This window comes from Ammospiza nelsoni, chromosome 3, assembly GCF_027579445.1.
Source record: "Ammospiza nelsoni isolate bAmmNel1 chromosome 3, bAmmNel1.pri, whole genome shotgun sequence".
Taxonomy (NCBI): Eukaryota; Metazoa; Chordata; class Aves; order Passeriformes; family Passerellidae; genus Ammospiza; species Ammospiza nelsoni.
The window spans coordinates 14,864,735-14,884,341 of NC_080635.1; the positions used below are offsets into that span (position 1 = coordinate 14,864,735).

The 19,607-nt window shown below is 46.2% G+C and overlaps 1 protein-coding gene across 8 annotated transcripts in view; it reads left to right on the forward strand.

Moving 5' to 3' along the window:
• The first annotated feature begins 5,346 nt into the window (after positions 1-5,346).
• The window catches only part of EHBP1 (EH domain binding protein 1), a 206,796-nt gene continuing 192,535 nt past the window's right edge, over positions 5,347-19,607 (forward strand). For all 8 annotated transcript variants that reach the window (XM_059467501.1, XM_059467502.1, XM_059467503.1 and 5 more), the window contains exons 1-2: positions 5,347-5,574; positions 6,623-7,034. In XM_059467501.1, the coding sequence (XP_059323484.1) occupies positions 6,931-7,034 (104 nt within the window). In that variant the 5' untranslated portion in view covers positions 5,347-5,574; positions 6,623-6,930. The remainder of the gene's footprint in view (positions 5,575-6,622; positions 7,035-19,607) is intronic.

A 19,607-nucleotide genomic window follows, 5' to 3' on the forward strand; every position in this document is an offset into this window, starting at 1 on the left:
TGGGTATCAAAAGGCAATGGCAAAACTCAGACCATTGCAAGGTGACTGACAGATACGTTGATAATAAATTTGGAGAAAACATCACTAATCGAGAGTGTTCTGATCTGGAAAATACTTTTTGTAGCATGGGGTCTCCACCATCAGTGCCCCATCTTTTCTCTTGCTTCCACAGGCTGAATTGCATTGTGACTTCTGCATTTCAGGAATGTGACTCCTGTCCTTGACCTCCTCTGCAGATAAATACAAGGTGCCCTTTACTGCTGAGTGGTTTGGGAAGAATGACAGCCAGACAAGAGAGGGGAGAGAGGAAACACAGGTGAGCATGATTTTCATCTGCTCTTTTTCTCCAGAACCATCCTTTGCCTACAAGACTTTGGGCAGTGGGGTTAAGAGGAGCATGCCAGGGGGTACCTGGTGCCTCTGGGGTGGCACAATGAAGCTGGGCACAGGAGAGCAAAGGGCTGTGACATGAGGCTGTCACTCGGGGAGCTGGCATTTTGGGTACCCCTCTGGCACAGAGTCAGGAGGGGAGGCACAACAGGGTCTCACCACATAAAAGCTCAGGCTCCAGCCACAGCAAGGAGTGGGAGAACAAACAGTGCATAAGAAATTTGGGCTGGTGAGTTACCCCAGCCCCTGGCCCTGCAAATTGCTTTTGGCAGCAGAGTTCTCCAAGGGGGCAGGCTTGGGATTAGGTTTCAGACAGTGGGTGCCTGTACACAGCTCCACTGGGGCCTGGCCTGGGCTGGGAATGCTGCACAGGTTAGCTGGTCCATAGGCAAGAGCCAGGCTGGGCTGCCTGCCTCAGCCTGGGCAAGAGCAGTAACAAAACACAAACCCACCAGAGTGCATCCCAAAATCTGCTGCTTTGGCTGGCAAGGCAAAAACAAATGGGGGTGTTTCTGTGCCTTGTGCCTTAAACACAGCTTAAGGGAGTATTGCTGAAATGCTCTGCTTTCGGTCTAGGCTGTGACAGGAGCTGGGCTGTCTGGTTCTGCAATGTGGGAATTGCCTTTTCCCAGCTGCCAGTCTCAAAGTGAAGCTTTCTGAGCACAAATAAAATGGGATATTGCACACACAAAACCCTTTCAACTGTCACTGATATTTAGCAGAGGGAATATCCAAAACATTATTCCCTCCAATACAGAATGACTGCTGGGTCTTACCAGACCATGTGAAATGACATCTGAGTGGAATTGTATCAGCAACAAACAAGAAACAAATGAAGAAGGGAGTATTAAAAATTCCCTTTTTTTCCCCTATGTATATTATGATTTGTTATGTATATATATATATACACAAAAGGTCTTTTTAATTACTGTTGGGATGTGAAGAAGCAAAAAAGAGCAAACAATGTAATGTTACTTGTTACAGAAGGGAATGTTAAAGTGTCAAGCACAGTTAGGGACATGTTGGGGAGCAAGAGGGTGGTACTTTACACATATTACTGAGGTCAGCACAAATTCTCCACTACTTTCATTAGCAGGGGATCAAAGGTTTGATGGGATCTAGAAACACAAGGAGGTTAAAACGTGGCAGGTGTGGGTAACCTCATGTACACAGACCTTTGCCTCAGAAAGCGGAATGTTCTTGCAAATCCGACAATCCAATTCCTTGATTTCCTCAGTGACATTTCTGCAGGCTCATGCACAGAAGGACAGGGAAATGGAGATTTATGACAGCTATTCCTAGCAAAGGTCATTTCTTGATTGGTGAACAACCTGTCCTTAGTCATGCTGATGACGAGGCGTTGAGCGATAAGGGAGAGGCTGGAGAGCTTTAAAGCTTGACAGGGAATAACAGAAATAGAGCATAGATCATCTCTCTGCTTGGGCCAGGAGACTTGAATTCTTCCACCATCAGTCAAAGCCAGGGAACAGGAGGCAAAATCCTGAAAAAAATATACACAGGGATTTCTGTGGAGATTGTGAGGGAGTCTGAGTGTCAGGATAGCAAGGGGAAAAGAGGAGGCACAGAGCAAGAGTTTTTGAATAGTAACCGGGTCCTTGGTGAAACCAGCTGCTGATAAAGAACAGGGTCAGGTTATGTGGGGTTTCCCTAGGCAGCCCCACCAAGCTCCCAGCTTGAGCAGCTCTCAGCATCCTGTCCCATGCCACTCCCAGGACAACACAGATGATACACAAACAACACAAATATACACAAATACACCTCCTCAGGTGTCCTTCCATGGGCAAGGAAGGCAGCAGGTGTGATGCACATATGGTTTAAACAGATTGTGTCATACACGTTAAATAATAAAACAGTACCTCCCTATTCATCACATGACTATTCTTCCTGCTTGCAGAAGAGATTTCGCCTTTTTTTTTTTTTTTCTAATCAGAAGGACCCCTCTGGGAGTCACACAAGAGTTGTTCACTCAGCTGCTGACCCTAAAAGAGAGCATTGGGTACCTTGGTGTAACTAGCTTTGTTTTCAAGCTCATAATATTGGATTAAGTAAAAATGCCACAATTTCCCCAAGCTTGGCTCAGATCCTGAGCTGAGCATTGGTTTGAGCTGGTCATTGTCACAAACCAGGCTTGTGGCCAGCAGGACCAGGCAAGAGATGTTTGCAATATGGAAATGAAGCAAACACGGGGGCTCCTTGCTGACCCATCCGAGTGCTCTGACCCAAGGAGGAGCTTTGGGGCTCTTCATCCATGTCCTTGCTAATCCCTTTTTGCCATTCATTGGTTCCTCTGGGCTCTGAGCTGCCAGCAGAAGTCACAAGAGCTTTTGAGTTGGTCTGGTGCAAGACTCAGTCCAGTAACCTGAGAATGCTGCGGTGGCCTCTGGCTTCCAATCTGCAGCTGAAGATCTTGCCCTTCTTCCCACAGAAATTCCTCTCACCCTTTGAAATCACCTAAGGCTTTCTCCAAAATCACAAGAACTGAGGATGGCTGCTCTAACAAACTGTAAAATACATAACTGGTGGGATAATTGCCTGTGTTGTATTTCTCCCCACACAACAAAGGCAAAAGCAGCCTTATGCTGCGCACTTCCCAGCCTGGAGTAACTTGAACCCAAAAGCTATGAAGGAAATGGAAAATGTTAATAAATAATGATGTTTGAAACACAAGTCACTGAACAAACCATCAGACCTCCTGTGTTTATTCCACTGGACAGAAAATGTCTATCTCAGTTTGAGGAAAGTAAGATCTTGGTTGTAGGTATGTCTTAGGAATTAGCCTGGGTGCTGCAAGTTATTCAGGAGATAAATCAGAGAAGCTCATGGATTAACTTCTGGTAATATACTCAGAATAAAGACAACTTCTGAAAGAAAATCAGCACAACTGATTACTTGATATTTCTCTGGTATGAAGAACCAAGGCTCTCCTCAGGGCCACTGGAATTTTAAATTGCCTTGTTTGAGCCACTTCACAGCTGCCAGTTTTCCATCTGGTATTTTCCAAGTCAGAACCAAGCATTTGTGTGCTCCATATTGCACGATCTCAGTGCGATGTGCTCTGGAAATCCTGGCCTCATTTCTCAAATCCTAAGCAGGTAATCTGCACTTAAAAAGCCCAGTGATGTCTCCCTCAAGTGTGTTGAGGAATTACTCTGTGTGTATAGACCAGCGGCAAAACTGGGACAGGTACGTTAAGACAAATGTACAAAATCTTCAAATCTTTTTGCTTAACTTCAAACATGTTCAGGGGAAAGAAAAACGGATTTTCCAAGAAAACCTGTATGAGTAGTACAACTGTCTGCAACATTTCAGTGTAACACTTTCAAAAATAGAGAATCACTGCCTCTTCCAGGACAGCTCCAAGTGCACACCCTCTGGCAGCTGGGGTAAGGGCTGAAGAGTAATACATTATAAGCAAAGGGCTGGCCTTTCCAATAGCCCAAATATTCAACCTCTCTGAAATAACTTAGCTCAGCTTAGGCCTGTGGCCATTCACACAGTCATTCTTTCTCTCCTTTCACTCCAGCCACTGAATGCTGGCAGCCTCTGCCATACGCCACAACAGCGAGAGGCAGCTTCGGGGAAAGGAGGAAAACACTGGGACAAGGAGCTTTCCAGGCTGTGGATCAGGCTTGGACTCCATTCGGTTTGTCATGGGAAAGAAGACAGAGGACTGCAAAGCCCCGAGGCTTCAATTTTACAGCTGCTCTCAGAGCTCCACAGCATTATCTTCGTTATTTCCCTGTGCTTCCACTTGATAGCTGGCTTAGTTTCTGGCTTGGATGGCTGATAGGTTTAGGATTAGCTCCCAGAGATCACGCAAGCACCCAGAGACCGCTACCCTGACTCTGGAATTCACCTGCAGCAAATGGCGCGTTGGGATCCCAAACTTGAGCACACCTGTACGGGTGTGCACAGGGAACGTGGGCAACAAGAGCAGGAGCCGGAGCAAGCCATGGGCTAATTTTAGATTATTGCTGGAACCCAGCACCGAGGCTTTGCATCTGGGTCCCCACACCTCCTTCACGGCACTGCAGTGCAGGAACAGCGTTCTGCCGGCGTGGCCAGGAGGGATTCAGAGGCGCATCGCACGGAGACTGCCCCTCTCACTGCTCCGCTCTCCCTTGCGGACACTGTAACATCGAACTGCGCACGGCATCCAGCCCCCGCCGCCTGGGGGCCGCTCCCTGAGCACGCAGGTTAAATCAGCACAGGAACATCCTTCTGCCTGCGGTATTTAATTCCCACCAGTTTCCAGCCGCAGCCGAGCTCCGGAGCCCCCACAGGAGCGGGGCCTGTGCGGCAAGACCTGGGTCAGGCCTGGCGTTTGACCGCCCCCTCCCCAAGGCGGGCCCAGCGCGGGGACTGTCCCTCGCCGCGGCTCCTCCTCCCCTCCCACCGCCTCCATCCGCAGCCGCTCGTTGCCTCCAGCCTCCCCGCGCCCGCCTCACGGGAGGCATCACTGCTTCCCTCCCCGGCTCCCTCCGTCCCTGCCCCGGCCCGGCCCTTCCCTTCCCGCCGCTCCCCGGCCCTGGGGCGGTGGCGAGTCCCGGGGGCGGTGGCGAGTCCCGGGGGCGGTGGCGGCGGAGCCACGCCCCTGCTCTTCGCGCCGCGCCCCACCCCCGCCGCTTTAGGAAGCGCCGCTGACAGACGGCGGCGCTGACCTATCGGGTAGCCCCTACTCAAGAGGGCTCGGCCTCCTCGAGCTCGGTGACCAATCAGAGTAGGCTGGGGCGGGAGATGAGGATCAGCGAAGCTCTCTCCTGTCACCACCTCTCTCCTCCGCTGCGCGAGATGATTGACAGGCGCGACATCCAATGGACCGCGGAGGGCCCGCGGCGGGGCCAATGATGCTGCGTGGGCGGGGCCCCGGCGGGTGGCGGGGGCGGGGGAGCGGCGGGCCGGGGCGAGGCGCCGCGCAGCGCCGGCAGGAGGGCGATGGTGGCGGCGTGAGGCGGGCTGCGACCCGCGCTGTCTGCCCGGCCGGCGCGGAGAGCGGCGGGGGAGCCGTGCTCGCCATGAGGCTGCGGGAGGACGGGGACAGCCGCGGGGCGCTGCCGGCGGCGGGGCTGCTGCAGTAATGGGCAGCGGCAGCGCTAACTCTCGCCTGCCGTGTGGTGCCAGCGCGCCCGCCCGGCGGGACCGCCCGCGAGGAGCCGGCGGCAGGTGAGTGCCGCGCGGGGAGCCGCCCGTTCCCTCATGCCGCTCCCGAGGCCGCCGCTGCCCTCCTTGCTCTCCGCCGGTGGCGTTTTAATTTTTAAACGGCTCCGGCTCCCGGCCAAGGGCGGGGGGCGCTGCCCGGCGGGCTGGGCGCGGAGGTGACACGGGCTGCTGAGGCGGAGCGGAGCTCCCTGGGGACCCTCTCTCCCGGGGGCCATTCCACTTCAGGTACTCTCCTCGCCGGCTCTGATGCCATCCTAGCCTGACTTCTCGCCAGCTGCGGCCAGCTTCTGCTTCCCTGTATTCGTAATGAAGAGGCTTTTCCCCCCGCAGCCAGCGCAGATGCTGCTTTCCTTTCGAGGGAGGAGACCCACCTGGGTTTCTGCTCTCCCTTTTCACTTCCCTGATGATCATTCCTCAGTGCAGGATGGAGACATTTCCATTTCAATATGATGCAGCGAGGAAGATGGGGAATCCTGGGTAGCCAGGACTCGGGAAATGCCCCTTCCTCTCTCGCCCTCCTCCTCACCCTGGCACGGGCATTTGGGCAGCAGCACTCCCTTTCTGTCATCCTGGCTGATCCCTCTCTTTGGACCGAGAGATGAAAGCGGGAGGTGTGTTAGAGGAAACAACTGTTACACCTTTTGTCATCAAGACAAAGAACTTCATCTCCCGGTGTCCCTCCCTCTGGGTGCATGTTGGCAGCACCTCAGCCACTTTGCACTGCTTCCCGGAGATGCTGCACAAGGATTCCGTGTGGCCCCGAGCTGCCCTTTTTTGTTGTTGTTGTTGCCAGTTATGATGTTGCTGATAATAGGATACGTTGATATGTTTCCGAACAGTCTCGTGGTTTGAATTCCTGAAATTGCTGCAGTATTTTTATTTATTTATTTATTTATTTATTTGGGGTTGTGGGGGGTGTAGATGACAACAGGAAAGGGCTGTGTTCTTGTGGTTGCTTGTAGTTCTTTGAAAGGTACGAGATCACGTGCAATTGCAGCACTTAGTGAGAAGTGTATTAACCAATGCTGTCTCTGTCTTATTTGTCTTCCAGTCCTGCAGTCTTCCCTTCATCTACTGTGTGAAGAATGGTGATTCCATGAGAGAATTCCTTTCCATTACCTGTCTACTGCTACTGCATGCTGCTCCTGGCCAGTGCTGAGCCATTCCGCTAGACTGGGATTTACCCTGAGGAGGGGAGAGGCAGAATATGGATTGTAGACGTTCTGTCAAGTTTCTCCCACACTCTTTTTACTGTGTCTGTGTATAAACCTGCTAGTTTCAAGCACACACGCTCTTTGAAACCGACGCTGGTGTTCACGCAGCTGCTGCTGTGTAAGAGGACTGGTGTTTCTCACCACCATGGCTTCAGTTTGGAAAAGGCTGCAGCGTGTTGGGAAACATGCATCCAAGTTCCAGTTTGTGGCCTCTTACCAGGAACTGATGGTTGAGTGCACCAAAAAATGGTAAGAAGCAGCTCACGTGTAAAAAATAATGGTGTAAGTTGCTGGTGCTGAAATAGGAAATGCTGCTCACTGTGTATTGTGTGGTAGGTGCCTGCTCTTGCATCCCCCAGCCTTCTCCTGCCAGCCCATTGCGGAAGAGCTGCATGAGCTGCTTGTCTTTCCCAGTGAGTGCTGGCTTTGCTCTGTGGTTACCCTGGACCTGCTGGATTTGCTCTGTACTATTGATTTTCTGGGCTGAAATTGTTTTTACCTTGCAGAGGGGGGTACATTTGTTAGCTCACATCTGTGACTTGGTGTGGTTTTGGTTGTCAGTTTGGGGTTTTTAGTGAGGCTTTTTATTTGGTTCTTATTATTCTTTTGAAATGTTTCCCATGAGCTCTTTTCCAGCTGCCAGTTCAGCTTGGTGATGCTGAGGGTTATCTGCTGACCCTTGAGTTGTTTCACAGGGGCATTGGAGATCAGTCCTGGACATGGTGGTCATGGGACACATGGGCTGGATGCCTGTTTTGGTTTTTGACTTCCTTACCTGAGGAGGTCATATTTCTCTTTCTGCTTTTCCATTTTTCATTTCTATCTTTTAACAGGAAGGGTCAAGAGGCAGGTCCTTGGGAATTGCCTTAAGGTGTTTGTTTAATCAGGCAGGAATTTTGTTCGATGGTGGTCCAGTTGGATGGCTTTGGAGCTGACTAGACAGCAGTTAATGGTGTGGGTCTGGCACATCATCTTTCCTGTGCAAAATGAGCTTAAATAAATCTGCTAGGCAAGACTAGAAGCAGCTTTTAAGTAGTCAGGGGAAGATCTCCATTATACAAATACTTAACTGCTGTTTTATATGTTTGGAATATTGATATTACCAACATAATTCCTCACATTAGTGTGAGCATGTAGTGTCAGGGGATGAAGAAAATACTTTCCAGACCTCGTGGACTGAGATGTTCAGATTGCCTTGTAATAAACAGCAGCCTCCTTTCTAATACTTGGCCTTTCTTCTTGTTGGCAAGTTTGGCACATGCATTGGCTGCTTTCACTGGTTATGAGTAATTGCCTCTACAAATTTAAATTCTGTCTCTTGGAGTAGGAAATCTCTGTCAAATATGCTGGAAGGCTGCATACTGCTCTGCCTTAAAGGAGCACTGTCAGGTTAAACGTTTTGGATTTTTTTAGCAAGTTGTCTTCATGCTTAGGATGTTTAAGAAACAGAATTTTTCTGGAAGTTGAACTTGGTTTCACAGAGTAAACTACAAATGGAAACATTGTAGAAGTTCACAGAAGCTGTCCTGATTATCTTTTGGGATCTGCTGTCCCAAAGAGGCCAAGGAGTTTTCCAGAGTAACTGTAGTTGATCAGGTTTATTTCAGCAGTTGGGTTTATTTCTTTTTATGTTCTCTTTGCATTAATGAGGGTGTTTTAGGTTTCATTTTCATTTTGACTCACTCGTTGCTGAGAATTTGCAGGATGCTTCAGCAGTAAAGTATAAAATCCTGCAGGGGAATGTTTGCATTGGAATTGCAGCTAACCTTTCCTTGGTTTAAGAAAAAGTCATACACAAAAGTTATCTTGTGAAGTATCTTATTATTTTAGAAACAGGCAGCTCATTGGTTAATCATAACTGAGAGTGCCCACCTAGCAGAATGTCTGGGTATGAAGTTGTGAGAAAGCCATTCTAAACCTCAGATATGTAACTAATTTTTTGCAAACAGGTCATCCTTCTGAACCTTCATTCTACATTCTTGAGTTTAAATATAGACAAGATCAGTGCTTGTGTTGGTTATTACAAAGGAACAGTGTGGTGGTGAAATGTGGATGAATTCTAGGAAAAATCACAATGGGGAAAAACATAACTCATGAAGTCCTTTGACTGTAAGCTTTTTGATTCTGCTTCCTGTTATTTTGAGAACCTTAACAAAAAAATGTTCTTTAAGCATGCAACCTAAGATATTATTTTTCTGCCATAAATCAAACTTCTATAGAAATGAAGGGTTAAATATTTATGTATTTTGAGAGCCTTCAAGTAAATGTTTCGCTAACTTTGGAGAAGATACAGTTTCTGTGCATGCCCAGAGGATCACTGCTTCATCTGTTTCTGTCCTGCCTCTGAGTTTGGCCCATGTGAGAACAAAGCACCAGAAATGAACTCCATATGCTGCTCTTGCTGAAAGCACTCAATATATATTAAGTGTCAGTGCTGTAGTCTGTAGTTTGTTTGATTGAAATGTAGTAAGCAGTAAGTTATTTTAATGTACTGGCATTTTAACAATGCAGTGTTTCTGGAGGAAAAGAATGCTCCATTCATATTTTAAAGTAAATGACAACACAGTCATAAACACACTGGGACTGAGAAGTGTCTGTGAGCAAGGATTGTGCATGACCAAAACAGGCTGTGTTCCTTTTTGTGAACTGCTGTCTTCTGTTAGCTTTGCATTTGTCTGACTCTTCAGAAAGAGACTTGTGTTAGAGTATTTTTGTACTGATTGTGGATGGTGTGCAAGGTTGGGTGAATTTCTGGTTGGCTTTAATACTCTGTTTCCTCTGGACTTGTATTGATTGGAGTTTTTGGTTTGGTTGTTGTTTTTATGTTTTATTTTTTTTAAAAACCTAATGTTTAAAATAGCTCCTGCTCTTTTTTTTTTTTTCTGGCATTCTCCTGGCACTGTAAGAAGTTGCCACTGCTGTAGTGTTGCTGCTTCACTTTTTAAAAGGATTTTATTATCTCTAAGCATTTGGCCAGATTGGGCTGAAACCTTTCCTTGCTTTTTCTCCTCTCTATAATTTCTAATTCTTGTCCCTACCAATGGTTACAGACAGCCACTTACAAATGATTGCTTTTCCTTGGTGGTGTGTTTGGGGGAGATACGTCGTGATGGAGTGTCCAGTGTTGTCACTGTTCCTTATTTTTCAGATAATTAACAGGACTGAGTCACTTCTGTGGCATTTTGGCAGCTCCCACTGACCCAGACCTAATTATTGTGGCTGCTCGGTACCTTTGAAAAATTGAACAGTTGGCTTATTTAGAACCTTTCATTAAAAATAAATAAATAAACAGATGTAGTCTTGGTCTTTAATATGGATTAGTGACTCCTGCTACTGCAAAAACATAGTACTTTGCATTAATCATATAAGCAGTTGATTTTTTTGAAGGGTGCTTGCTTTAAAGTGCTGGAGTGTGTCATCCTCCATTTACCCTTGGACTAAGCTGGGGCAGCTCAGGATTTTCCACAGAGCCTCACTAGTGAACTGCAGCCCTGGCCTGAAAGGACCACATGTGACACCAGGGAGTTAATTCAGTGCTTATCCTCAGTGCAGAGTCATTGAGTGAAACCAGAAACAAGCCTCATTCATTTTGCTTGTGCTTGCACAGAACAGCTGTATTCCCTGCCAGGCAGAGGGTGCTGTGTGGGGCAGGAGTGTGCTGGGCATCCCTGGCAGCTGGAATGCTGTGACCTGTGCAGGGACCCCAGTGCAGTTCCTGAACATTGGTGTCAGGCCCTGCTTGGGGTGCCCTTGGCTTTGCTGCCAGTTTGAGGAAGCCCAGGGCTCCTGTTGGTCCTGGCTCAAGCTGCCAGCCCAGCATGAATGTCTGTGTAGCCTGGGGCTGCCCAGCTGCTGGAGGCCTCTGCTCTGGCAGCTGGGTCAGAACAGAGATGGGTGAGATCCAGGCTCAGCACAGGAGGAAATTCTCCTTTGGACCAGAGATCACTTCCAGTACTTGGACCTGAAGCCCTGATAGCAGTTTTATAGAGCTGCTGAAACATCTACTGATGAACACATGAGCTCTTTAGGGTGACTTTTCTGTTTCCTTATTGTTGTGTGGTATCTCACAAGTCAAGAACTCAACATAGGCTTCAAATGTAATACTGACTGGTTTCCACAGAGAATGGCTGAACTTAGAGAATTCAGGCTGCCAAGTCCCTAACTTGTCATTCCTCATTGGATGCTTTTATGAGCAAGAAAGCTGCTCACCTGAACATAGGTGCTAACTGCTTACAAAGGCTGGAAAAGTGTAAACATAGAGGCTTTTATACAGGATTTGTGTTCAGGAGTTGCTTGAGAGATAAAGAAAAATGTTATTTTTGTACAATGTTTGTAATGTCTGTTATTTCTTACATGAACTGCTTTGCTTTTAAATCCTGCTTATAAATACGGTGAGCTATGATGTTTAAAAGGGTTAAACTTTCCATATGTTCAGAAGCTTTAACTGAAGACAGGCTTCATGTCCATGAGGCAAGCTGCCTATTTTTATATCGATTAGGTATGGTCTGAAGTGGGTTCTCTCTTTTCAAATACACATATTTCTCTTTTGGAAATGAAGTAAGGCTTAATATTTTTTTTTCTTTTTTTTTTTTTTTTTTCTTTTTTTTCCAAAAGGCTTTAGCCATCTGTTTTCCTCTTCTATTGTAGTTTCATAACTGGATGCTGCAGGAATCTTAATATTTGGCATGCATTGTGCATGGGAGAGAAATGAGCTTTTTGAGATTGCATGGTCACACTGATCTGCCTGCCTTGTGCTTGCTGCTTTCCAGCAAACCATCAGTGCCAAAGGCCACCAGGAGAACTGGGATTAACTGGTTGCTGTGGAATCCCTGTTTGCCTGCATGGGGTCAGGCTGCCACATTGCTCACCCAATTTTCTTGCTTTGCATGGTTGTTAGAGGGGATTTCCTGAGTCCCTAAGTGCATTTGACTATAAAGGGTGATCATATTGGATCTCTTTGGATTAGTTTGGCTGTGCACTGTGCTGTTGTGTCGTGGGCTTGCTCTGCAGAGGTTTTGATCAGACTGGGGTGTTGCTGATACAGGTGTACTGTAGTATGTATAACATGTGCAAGGAGAGTACCATGCAAGTTCTCCTGTGTTTTATCTTCTGTTCTTCTCACTGAAATTGTACTCTGTCCTTATACTTTTTATTGAGTTCTAATTCCACACTGAATAATCTCCATTTACAAATACACTTCAGCATTTTCTTTGCCATTCATTTCTGGTTTTGACTGAGGATTTTTTGAAGGCTTAAACTGTGTGTCAAACATACTCTTTCCAAATAATCACCACCAGCTGCCTTACAGCTGTCTTCTCCCTTTCTTTCTGCAGTCAATTAAAACACATTTACTGTCCACACACAAAGGCAATTCTCCTCTGTCATTTTGGGTCTCTCTTCTTTGGATCAAAAAGAAAATCCTTCATTGCAGAAACCCAGATTTGCTTCTATGGACTCTGCCTGACTTCTGTCAGGAGGTTGTCTATGAATCCCAATTCCTTAATGTCAGCTGCTTTCCTTCCCTATCTTGCCAGGCTCCCCTCCTAAACCTTTTTACAGCCTCAGGTCTGTTCCATGCACCACAAATTAGGGATTTCTCATCAGAGTTGCTGGCTGCATATTGGCAGCAAAGAAATTTCAGTAGGAAAGGTGCAGGTGTTTGTGAAGTCTTTCTTGCTGATCACTTTATAGGTTGTCAGTGCTGCACATTTATACTTTTGCAGCAATGTTTTAAGACTGCCTCTGTCTCTGTGTCCAGTTTCTCAAAGAATGCATTGATAGCTATAGGCACAAAGTTTAGGATCTGTAGGGTCGAAAGATTTGGCATAAATACTTGTTCTGAATTTTGTTTGTCTCTGAAAGACACATTTCTTTTCAGCAATTCCTTGTTTCCTGTCCTATCGGTAACAGAAATAATTAGCAAAAGCAGAAAATGTTTGATTATATCCAGGTGTAGACTTATTTCCTTTTAATGCTCAGAGTGGTGAAGATGTCTCCTTGAATGAATAAAATACACTAACTTATGTTCTAACATAGCTTTACTTTCTGAGAGAGAAACTCTGTGTTTGTGCATGACATCTTCACACAGCTTTTGGAACAAATAAAACCTTGCTCTGTTCCTGCAGGCTCTGTGGTGCACACATGCAGTAAAGAACCTGTGCTGTTCATTTGAACCCAGTGACTTGAACTGCAATAAAGATTTCAATTTGTTTTTTGGGGTTGGATCCATGTGAATATTCTTTTCAGCTCTTTGTGCTATGAGGTGAAATAAAATGAAATATTATGACATTGTGTAGGCCTCATATGAGCTGAGTGTGCCATCTCTCAGAGTGCTCAGGCTGTATAGTGCCAGTCTGTTGCTTCAATTAGTTTTTAATTGGATGGAGAGAGCTGAAGTCCCTTTCACAGTTCAGTGTGAATAAGGAGAGAAGGAGGAGGAGGAGGAGGCTGGTAAGGTTGACTAAATCTGGGGAAACTACTCTTATAAAACAAACCCTTCAGCTAGGGTAGTAAAAGCATTCTGCCTGGGTGGCTTTCTGAGAATATGGGGGTGGGGGTGTGTGTTTATTTACTTCTAAAAGCTTTCCCAGTTTACTCTGAGGAGAGTGTGTGAAGTGTGTGTTTGTTTCCCTTGCCCCTCTCTCTCCTTTCAGTCCTTGGGGCAGAAGCTGGCCCTTGCAGGCTGTTTGCTGCCTTGTGGGACACTCCTTGAGCTCCCCTCTGCACAAAGTCTGTCTTGTGTGGCCTGGAGTGGACTCTGAAACACAGGAACTGTGCAGATGAACTTTTGTTCCTATTAAGATATGCGCAGAGCAGTAGGGTAAATAAAGCTGTCCTTGTTTTCTTCCTCTTGTCTTTATTTGAAAAATGTCTTTCTGCAGTGTACAGTTTCTGTAAGTGCACCAGAGCCTCTCATCTGGAAGCTGTGTATTTTGGCACTTGAGGTGTAGGGTAGCTGTGGCTGTTGGCACCTGGAGAGGCATTGCAGGGATTGGGGAACTGTGGGTAAAGCACGAGCTAAAATTAGCAGAACCAGAACTAACATTGCTGTTGTCCGAGGCTCTGACTCATGAGGTTTTCTGGATTCAGAGGTGGAGCGGGATGTCCCTGTCCCTAAGCAGCAGTGGTGTTCTGCCCGGGGGCAGAGGCAGGGTGACAGTGAGCCTGTGAGGTGTTGTTAGTATTAAGTGCCATCAACTTCAGCTCCCATTTGTGAGGCGAGTGTGAACCACAGCAGCTGAGGAGCAGGCACACCTCCCTTATGCTGCCCTGGTGCAACGGGGAGGAAAATCTGCCAGAGCGGTGAGATGAGCCACAGCTGCAGGCAAGAGCATCTCAGAGTGCTTCAGCTAAATCACCCAGATCCTGAGTCAGTGCCCTGTGCTGTCACTGTGGGGCTTCAAAGTGCACAAGCTTTTGAGATGAATCAGAAGTGCATGCCCTCCTGAACTACAGTTTCTAGCTGCCTGCAAACCTGTAAAGATGAGCAGTGCAGAAGTAATTCTCGTTTGCCTGTTGAGACTCTCTTTGTAGTGGAGAGTCATTATTGGGGGCTCTTCTTGTTTCTATTTTATTATTTAAGGAGACTTTCTTGAGGATTACTCCAAAGCTATGGCCAGGCTCTGCAGCTGCCTAACTGTCTGCAGCTGCTGAGCTGCAGTTTCTGTGGCTCTGTGTATTTATTTTAGCACAAACTGGTTTGGGGTTTTATTTCATGTGCACGCTCCTGCAGTGTTCTGTGGGCTTTGTTTTGGGTGAGCTGCTGTATCAGCTTAACAGCACACAAGCAGCTCTGACCTTTCATTTCCAATGGATCTGTTTTGAAAAATGACTTAGGTGCTGACCAAACATCACAAAGGCAAAATAATTTCTAGTTCCAGGAACAACTGAATTAGAGCAATCCAGGGTATTTTAAGACTCTCTCCTACCACATCAGTTTTGGCTCCTGTATTACTGCTGCTCGTTTCCTGTGTGCCACCTCCACAAGCACCTGGAATGAGCAGCCACCCTTCATGTTCAGTGGCTTTTCTCACCAGAGAAGTGCTGTGAGCTGCCTTGGTGCTGTAGGACAGGTCAGAGCTGTCTGGGGCTGCAGGATGGGTGGCACTGGCTGCTGTGGTGGGAGATGTGGCTTCTGATGGGTGCAGCTCTGCTGGGAGTGTAAATTCAGCTGCTCCTGTTGGGACAAGCCCCATCACCTTTCACCTACGCTGGGCAGACAAAAGACATTCCCTAAGTCAGCTCTTCCATTAGGTATGCTGCTGCCTGATGCCCTGGGATGATAGCTGTCCTGACCTTTCTTTAGAGCTAAGGCTGATGCAGTGGTGCCTCTGCTTTTGCATCCAGTGCCATAAACTAACTTTTCCCCTCCCAGCTGTGCTTGGGAAGAGTATTTGCACTGCCAGTACTGTTAATACCAAAAGCTGCGTTGAATGAAGTAACTGGAGAATCTGGATCATTGAGTCCAGTAGGCAGCACACTGTACTCTGCCACTCAGCAAGTACTGTGAATTTCCTTGACTTTTTGTGTCTGCTCATTGAGCAAACTCTGAATCCCTTTGTTTATGTCAGTACACAGGAAGATATTTAAAAGAACAAAAAAGAGCTGTCAAAAGTTCTCTTTTGCAGCAAAGATCTAACTCAGATCTGTGAATTTCCAAACCAACCTGTTGCTGATTTGTCTTTGGTTTATTAGCAGAGGATTTAACCTTGACACTTCCTGGTGATACCTAATGTGGTTATAGCTCTGGAGTCACAGCTCTGGTCATGCTGACAGGTGGGCAAATCTATTTGGCTGTGTTTTCTAGCTGTACCTGTCTTCTAAGAGTTGTGTCACTTTGTCTCTTGGAAAACTGATTTAGTGGTTTGTCATTTCCTGGAGGTAACTTGAGCAGTAGTTGTATAAAGCTGTGAAAAATTTCAAGAGAACAAGATTTTTAAACTTCTTTTTCTCTTCAAGAGCAGATCTTAACTGCGTAGAGAAGTTAAGGTGGGGAGATGTTTCTGAAAGCTGACACATGACAAAGAAGTGTCACTTGTGCATAATAAGTACATATATAATATAAGTATATATAGTTCAAGATGTGTGTATGGATAGAGTGCTTGGAGTGTCTCTTGAGTGAGTGAATTCCCCTGCATTCCTTCAGCTTTGACACGTAAGAAAATTTTAAGAATGAGAAAGGCCTGACCCATTTTTTACCACTTCCTCTCATACCACAAAAATTGGAAGAATTTATAACGGCATTACTTGGTTTTGAGGCATGTTTAGGATGGCTTTTACTGTTCACACTTTCTGAAAGATACTTTTTAAAAATACAATGGGGTTTTCACACCCATTCCCCCCCTTTTTTGGGATTTGTGCATGTGGAAAAGGGAATCATGGGTTGTAAGCTCTACTTTTTTTGTTTGTTTGTTGGTGGATGGCTGCTCTGAGCTCCAGTGTCTACATATCTGTTCAAGATACTGGGACAGACAGTCTTAAAGCAATAAAAGAATTATTTCCTTTTCCATAGATTCCTTTTTTTCCCTTTACTAAATGAGATTTGATTTTTTAAAATTTTTAGCTGAAGGCTCACCAAGAGTAATCTTAACACCCTAAATTCTCATAGCCACTGATATAATCAAGGGGTGTTTTGCTGGAGGGTTGAGAGTGAGTGATCACCCGTAGTGCTAGAATTACAAATGTGTGCTGCTTGAGACATGGTGCTTTCTTCAGTCTGTGACTGTCCTGTTGACTGAGAGGGGGAAAGGCAACTTTTCCTTTGTGCCTCCACACATCTTTCCCTCTTTCCTTGGAGGAAAAGCTGAAAGGCTGCAGCTGCTGCCAGGAGAGGGCTGGAGCAGGGTCCTGCAGAGCCCTGGGTGAGAGGGGCTGTCCCTGACACGTCCCCTGCCACCTGTGGGGCTGTGGCAGCCCCTGTGCCCCACACTCGCACCAGCACTGCTGCCAGCTTGCTGAGAGCCAGGACACCTCCAGGCAGCCAGCACTGTTGTGCTTGGTGGGTCCCTGCTGTCAGTGGCTGTGACAAGTTTTCTGCTGTGTTGTTGGTTTGGAACCTTGGGCCTCTCCCTTATTTTTAGCTTTGCTTCATAAAGGGAAAGTTTTTTTGTGACGTTAAAACATGCCTGAGTTTTCTGTCTGGCCAGCAAATTTGGGATTGGATTGGAAAGTTTCAGCAGGCAATTCCAGCTAAGGTTTACAGCTATTATTTCCATGGGTTGTGTGACAAAGGGCCTCTGGACAGAAGAGAGGATTCTTGGTCGGGCCCTATGGCTGCAGGTAAAAATCCATACCTTCACCTTTAATTAGACACTGGAGAATCTGCAAGGGCAAAAGATGCTGGCTGCCCAGCCTCTCTCCCTGTGCCTGGAACTGGGGTTTGTGTCAGCCTGTGCTTCCATGTGGCCATTTGTGCAGTGTATTTTTGGAGCAGGGAGCTGCTAGATACATTTCTGTGTTTCTCTGCTCCCCATCTGTTCCTGGAGCTACCTCCTGCTCTAGCTGCCTCGGGAGAAGCTGCATTGCAAGGGAAGGTGGCAGTAAAACCAGGCATTACCTGCATTTGCAGTGTGAGGGTTGTCCAGCCCTGGTGCTGGGTGCTCCTCTGACCCATCAGCAGTCCCTTCAGTAGTGCTGCTGGTGGCTGATGCTGTAGCACAGTGGCAGGTGACAGTGCAGTCCCTTGTCTCCTTTTCTGCTGCCCTGCTGGAAACAGGAATATGGACATTTGTGCCCATAGATTCAGTCTTGTTGTCTGGAGTGGGCTCTAATAAAGCATTTACAGTACACAAAGCCTGCTTCCTCCTGGGGGGAAAAATGCTGACTTCAGTAAATAAATTTATTTCAGACAAACTTGTTCTTAGGGAACTAGATCATGCGCTGTAGGGGGAAGAATAATACTACTGCTTTTAGCAGCAGCTGTTAAAAGGAGGATGCTTACTTGACTTGCAGTTAATGGTAAAGTCAATAAACTGTAATTTAAAAAAAAAGAAAATAATCTTGAGTTATTCTTGACTATACAAAGACTGAAATGTACCCTGATTTGTTTGTGTTCACCTCATTGTGAGAACTGTCAGTACCTCTTATGGCTGACCCCATTAGGACCTTAGGACCTAGAGGAGCAGAAACCTGCTGCCTTGTTATCCTCACAGAATGAGTGCTGTGCCATAGATGGGCTTCGAGAAGCCTTGGTGGTCTTCTGTGGGATCAGTTTCTTCTTACTGCCTTAAGAAGCCTTTTAAAATGGTCAGCCTTGCAGCTTTTCCATGGAATATTCACCTGTTTTGTTTCAGCATTGCACAGAGATGGGCAGGATGGGCTGTGAGGTGGTGTGAGCTGGTGGGGAAGCACCAGGGGAGTGAGGAGCAGAACGTGAGGCTTTTCTCCCTGTTTGAATGTCTTCTGGTCTGTGTGTACAGGATAAACAAGGCAGGTCCTGATGGGTCTGGAGGTACAAAAATAGAGACTTAAATATGAGCAACCACTGTGTGAAATAAAACTAATTATTTCAGGGAACAGCCAAGGAGCCTTCTTGTGTTTCTGCCAATATCATCTCTGATTAGTTTGGGTTTTATTGTGGGATCTTAACTCCTTATTCTGAACATCCCTTCCAGCAAAGAAATTAAGGTGGGGAGATGTTTCTGAAAGCTGACACGTGACAAAGAAGTGTCACCTGTGCATAATAAGTGCAAATATATAGTTCAAGATGTGGTGTGTATATGTAAAATCAATGTATGTAATGGAACCCTCTTAAGGGGATGGAAAGCCTGGATGCTGATGGTGAATAGCAAAAGGACTGGCTGTTGCCAGTAAGGGACAAATTTTGTCCACCCTTGGTTACTCTGGGAGATTTCCAGGTGTGCATGGGCTGAGCAGGCCAGAAATCTTGCTTTCCTTACAACCTCAAGCCTTCTTGTTGGTAAATTAATAAGTAACTTTGAAATAATGAAGCTTTTAATGTTACTGAAATACTCAAAATTGTAGCAGCCCCCCAGGCCTTTGTTCTTCCATTGAATACAATCCCCATAATCAGCTGTAATCAGATTTTTGTGTTTTATTCAGGCAGATGTTTGCTGACCCAGACCATGGGAAATTCTTATGACCAAGTGTGCCCTCTTTAAAATGGGAACTCAGTGTGTCCCGTGGAGCTTTCAGCCCTGGTTTTGCTGAAGAGGCAGTGTGCACAGATGTGTGCTTGGACCTTGTCTGTAGGCAGCAGCTCCACTGTTTCACTGTGCTTGAGCAATCATACATGTCCCACAACCCCATCCTTCCCTCTGGCTTTGCCAAACAGAAAGGAGTGCTTCACTTTCAGAATTCATGATAATCACAGTTCTTTCAGAAATGGTTTTAAAAGGGAGGTTCCACCTTTTCTTGGTGAATGCTAATCAGGATTTCACCTCTTTTTGAGTGAGTGTGATAGTAACAATCATACAGTGAACAAAGAAGTCTAAAGTGTTCTGGGAATTCGTTTCTGTGCTCAATAAAAACAAACTGCTTTATTTAAATATTTCTACCTTTAAGGCACAGGTAGAGAAAGTCTGGATATTGATACAATATTAAAAAATTCTGAGTATTCTTTTTATAACATTTTCTAAGACTTACAGCTTTGCAAATAAAACTGCAGTATGTGCAAAGGTTTTCCCCATGCAGTTTTACTCAGTCCAAATTGATGTTTCAATATCTTCAAGCTGATGTATCCTTTTGTTGTCATCACATTGCATTTTCTTCACTGTATCTGTGTAAATGGTTTTCCATATTGGTGCCATGTTTGGGTTTCCAGGTGGCTGATGTGAAAAGGGGAGGAATAATGCAGCATACACA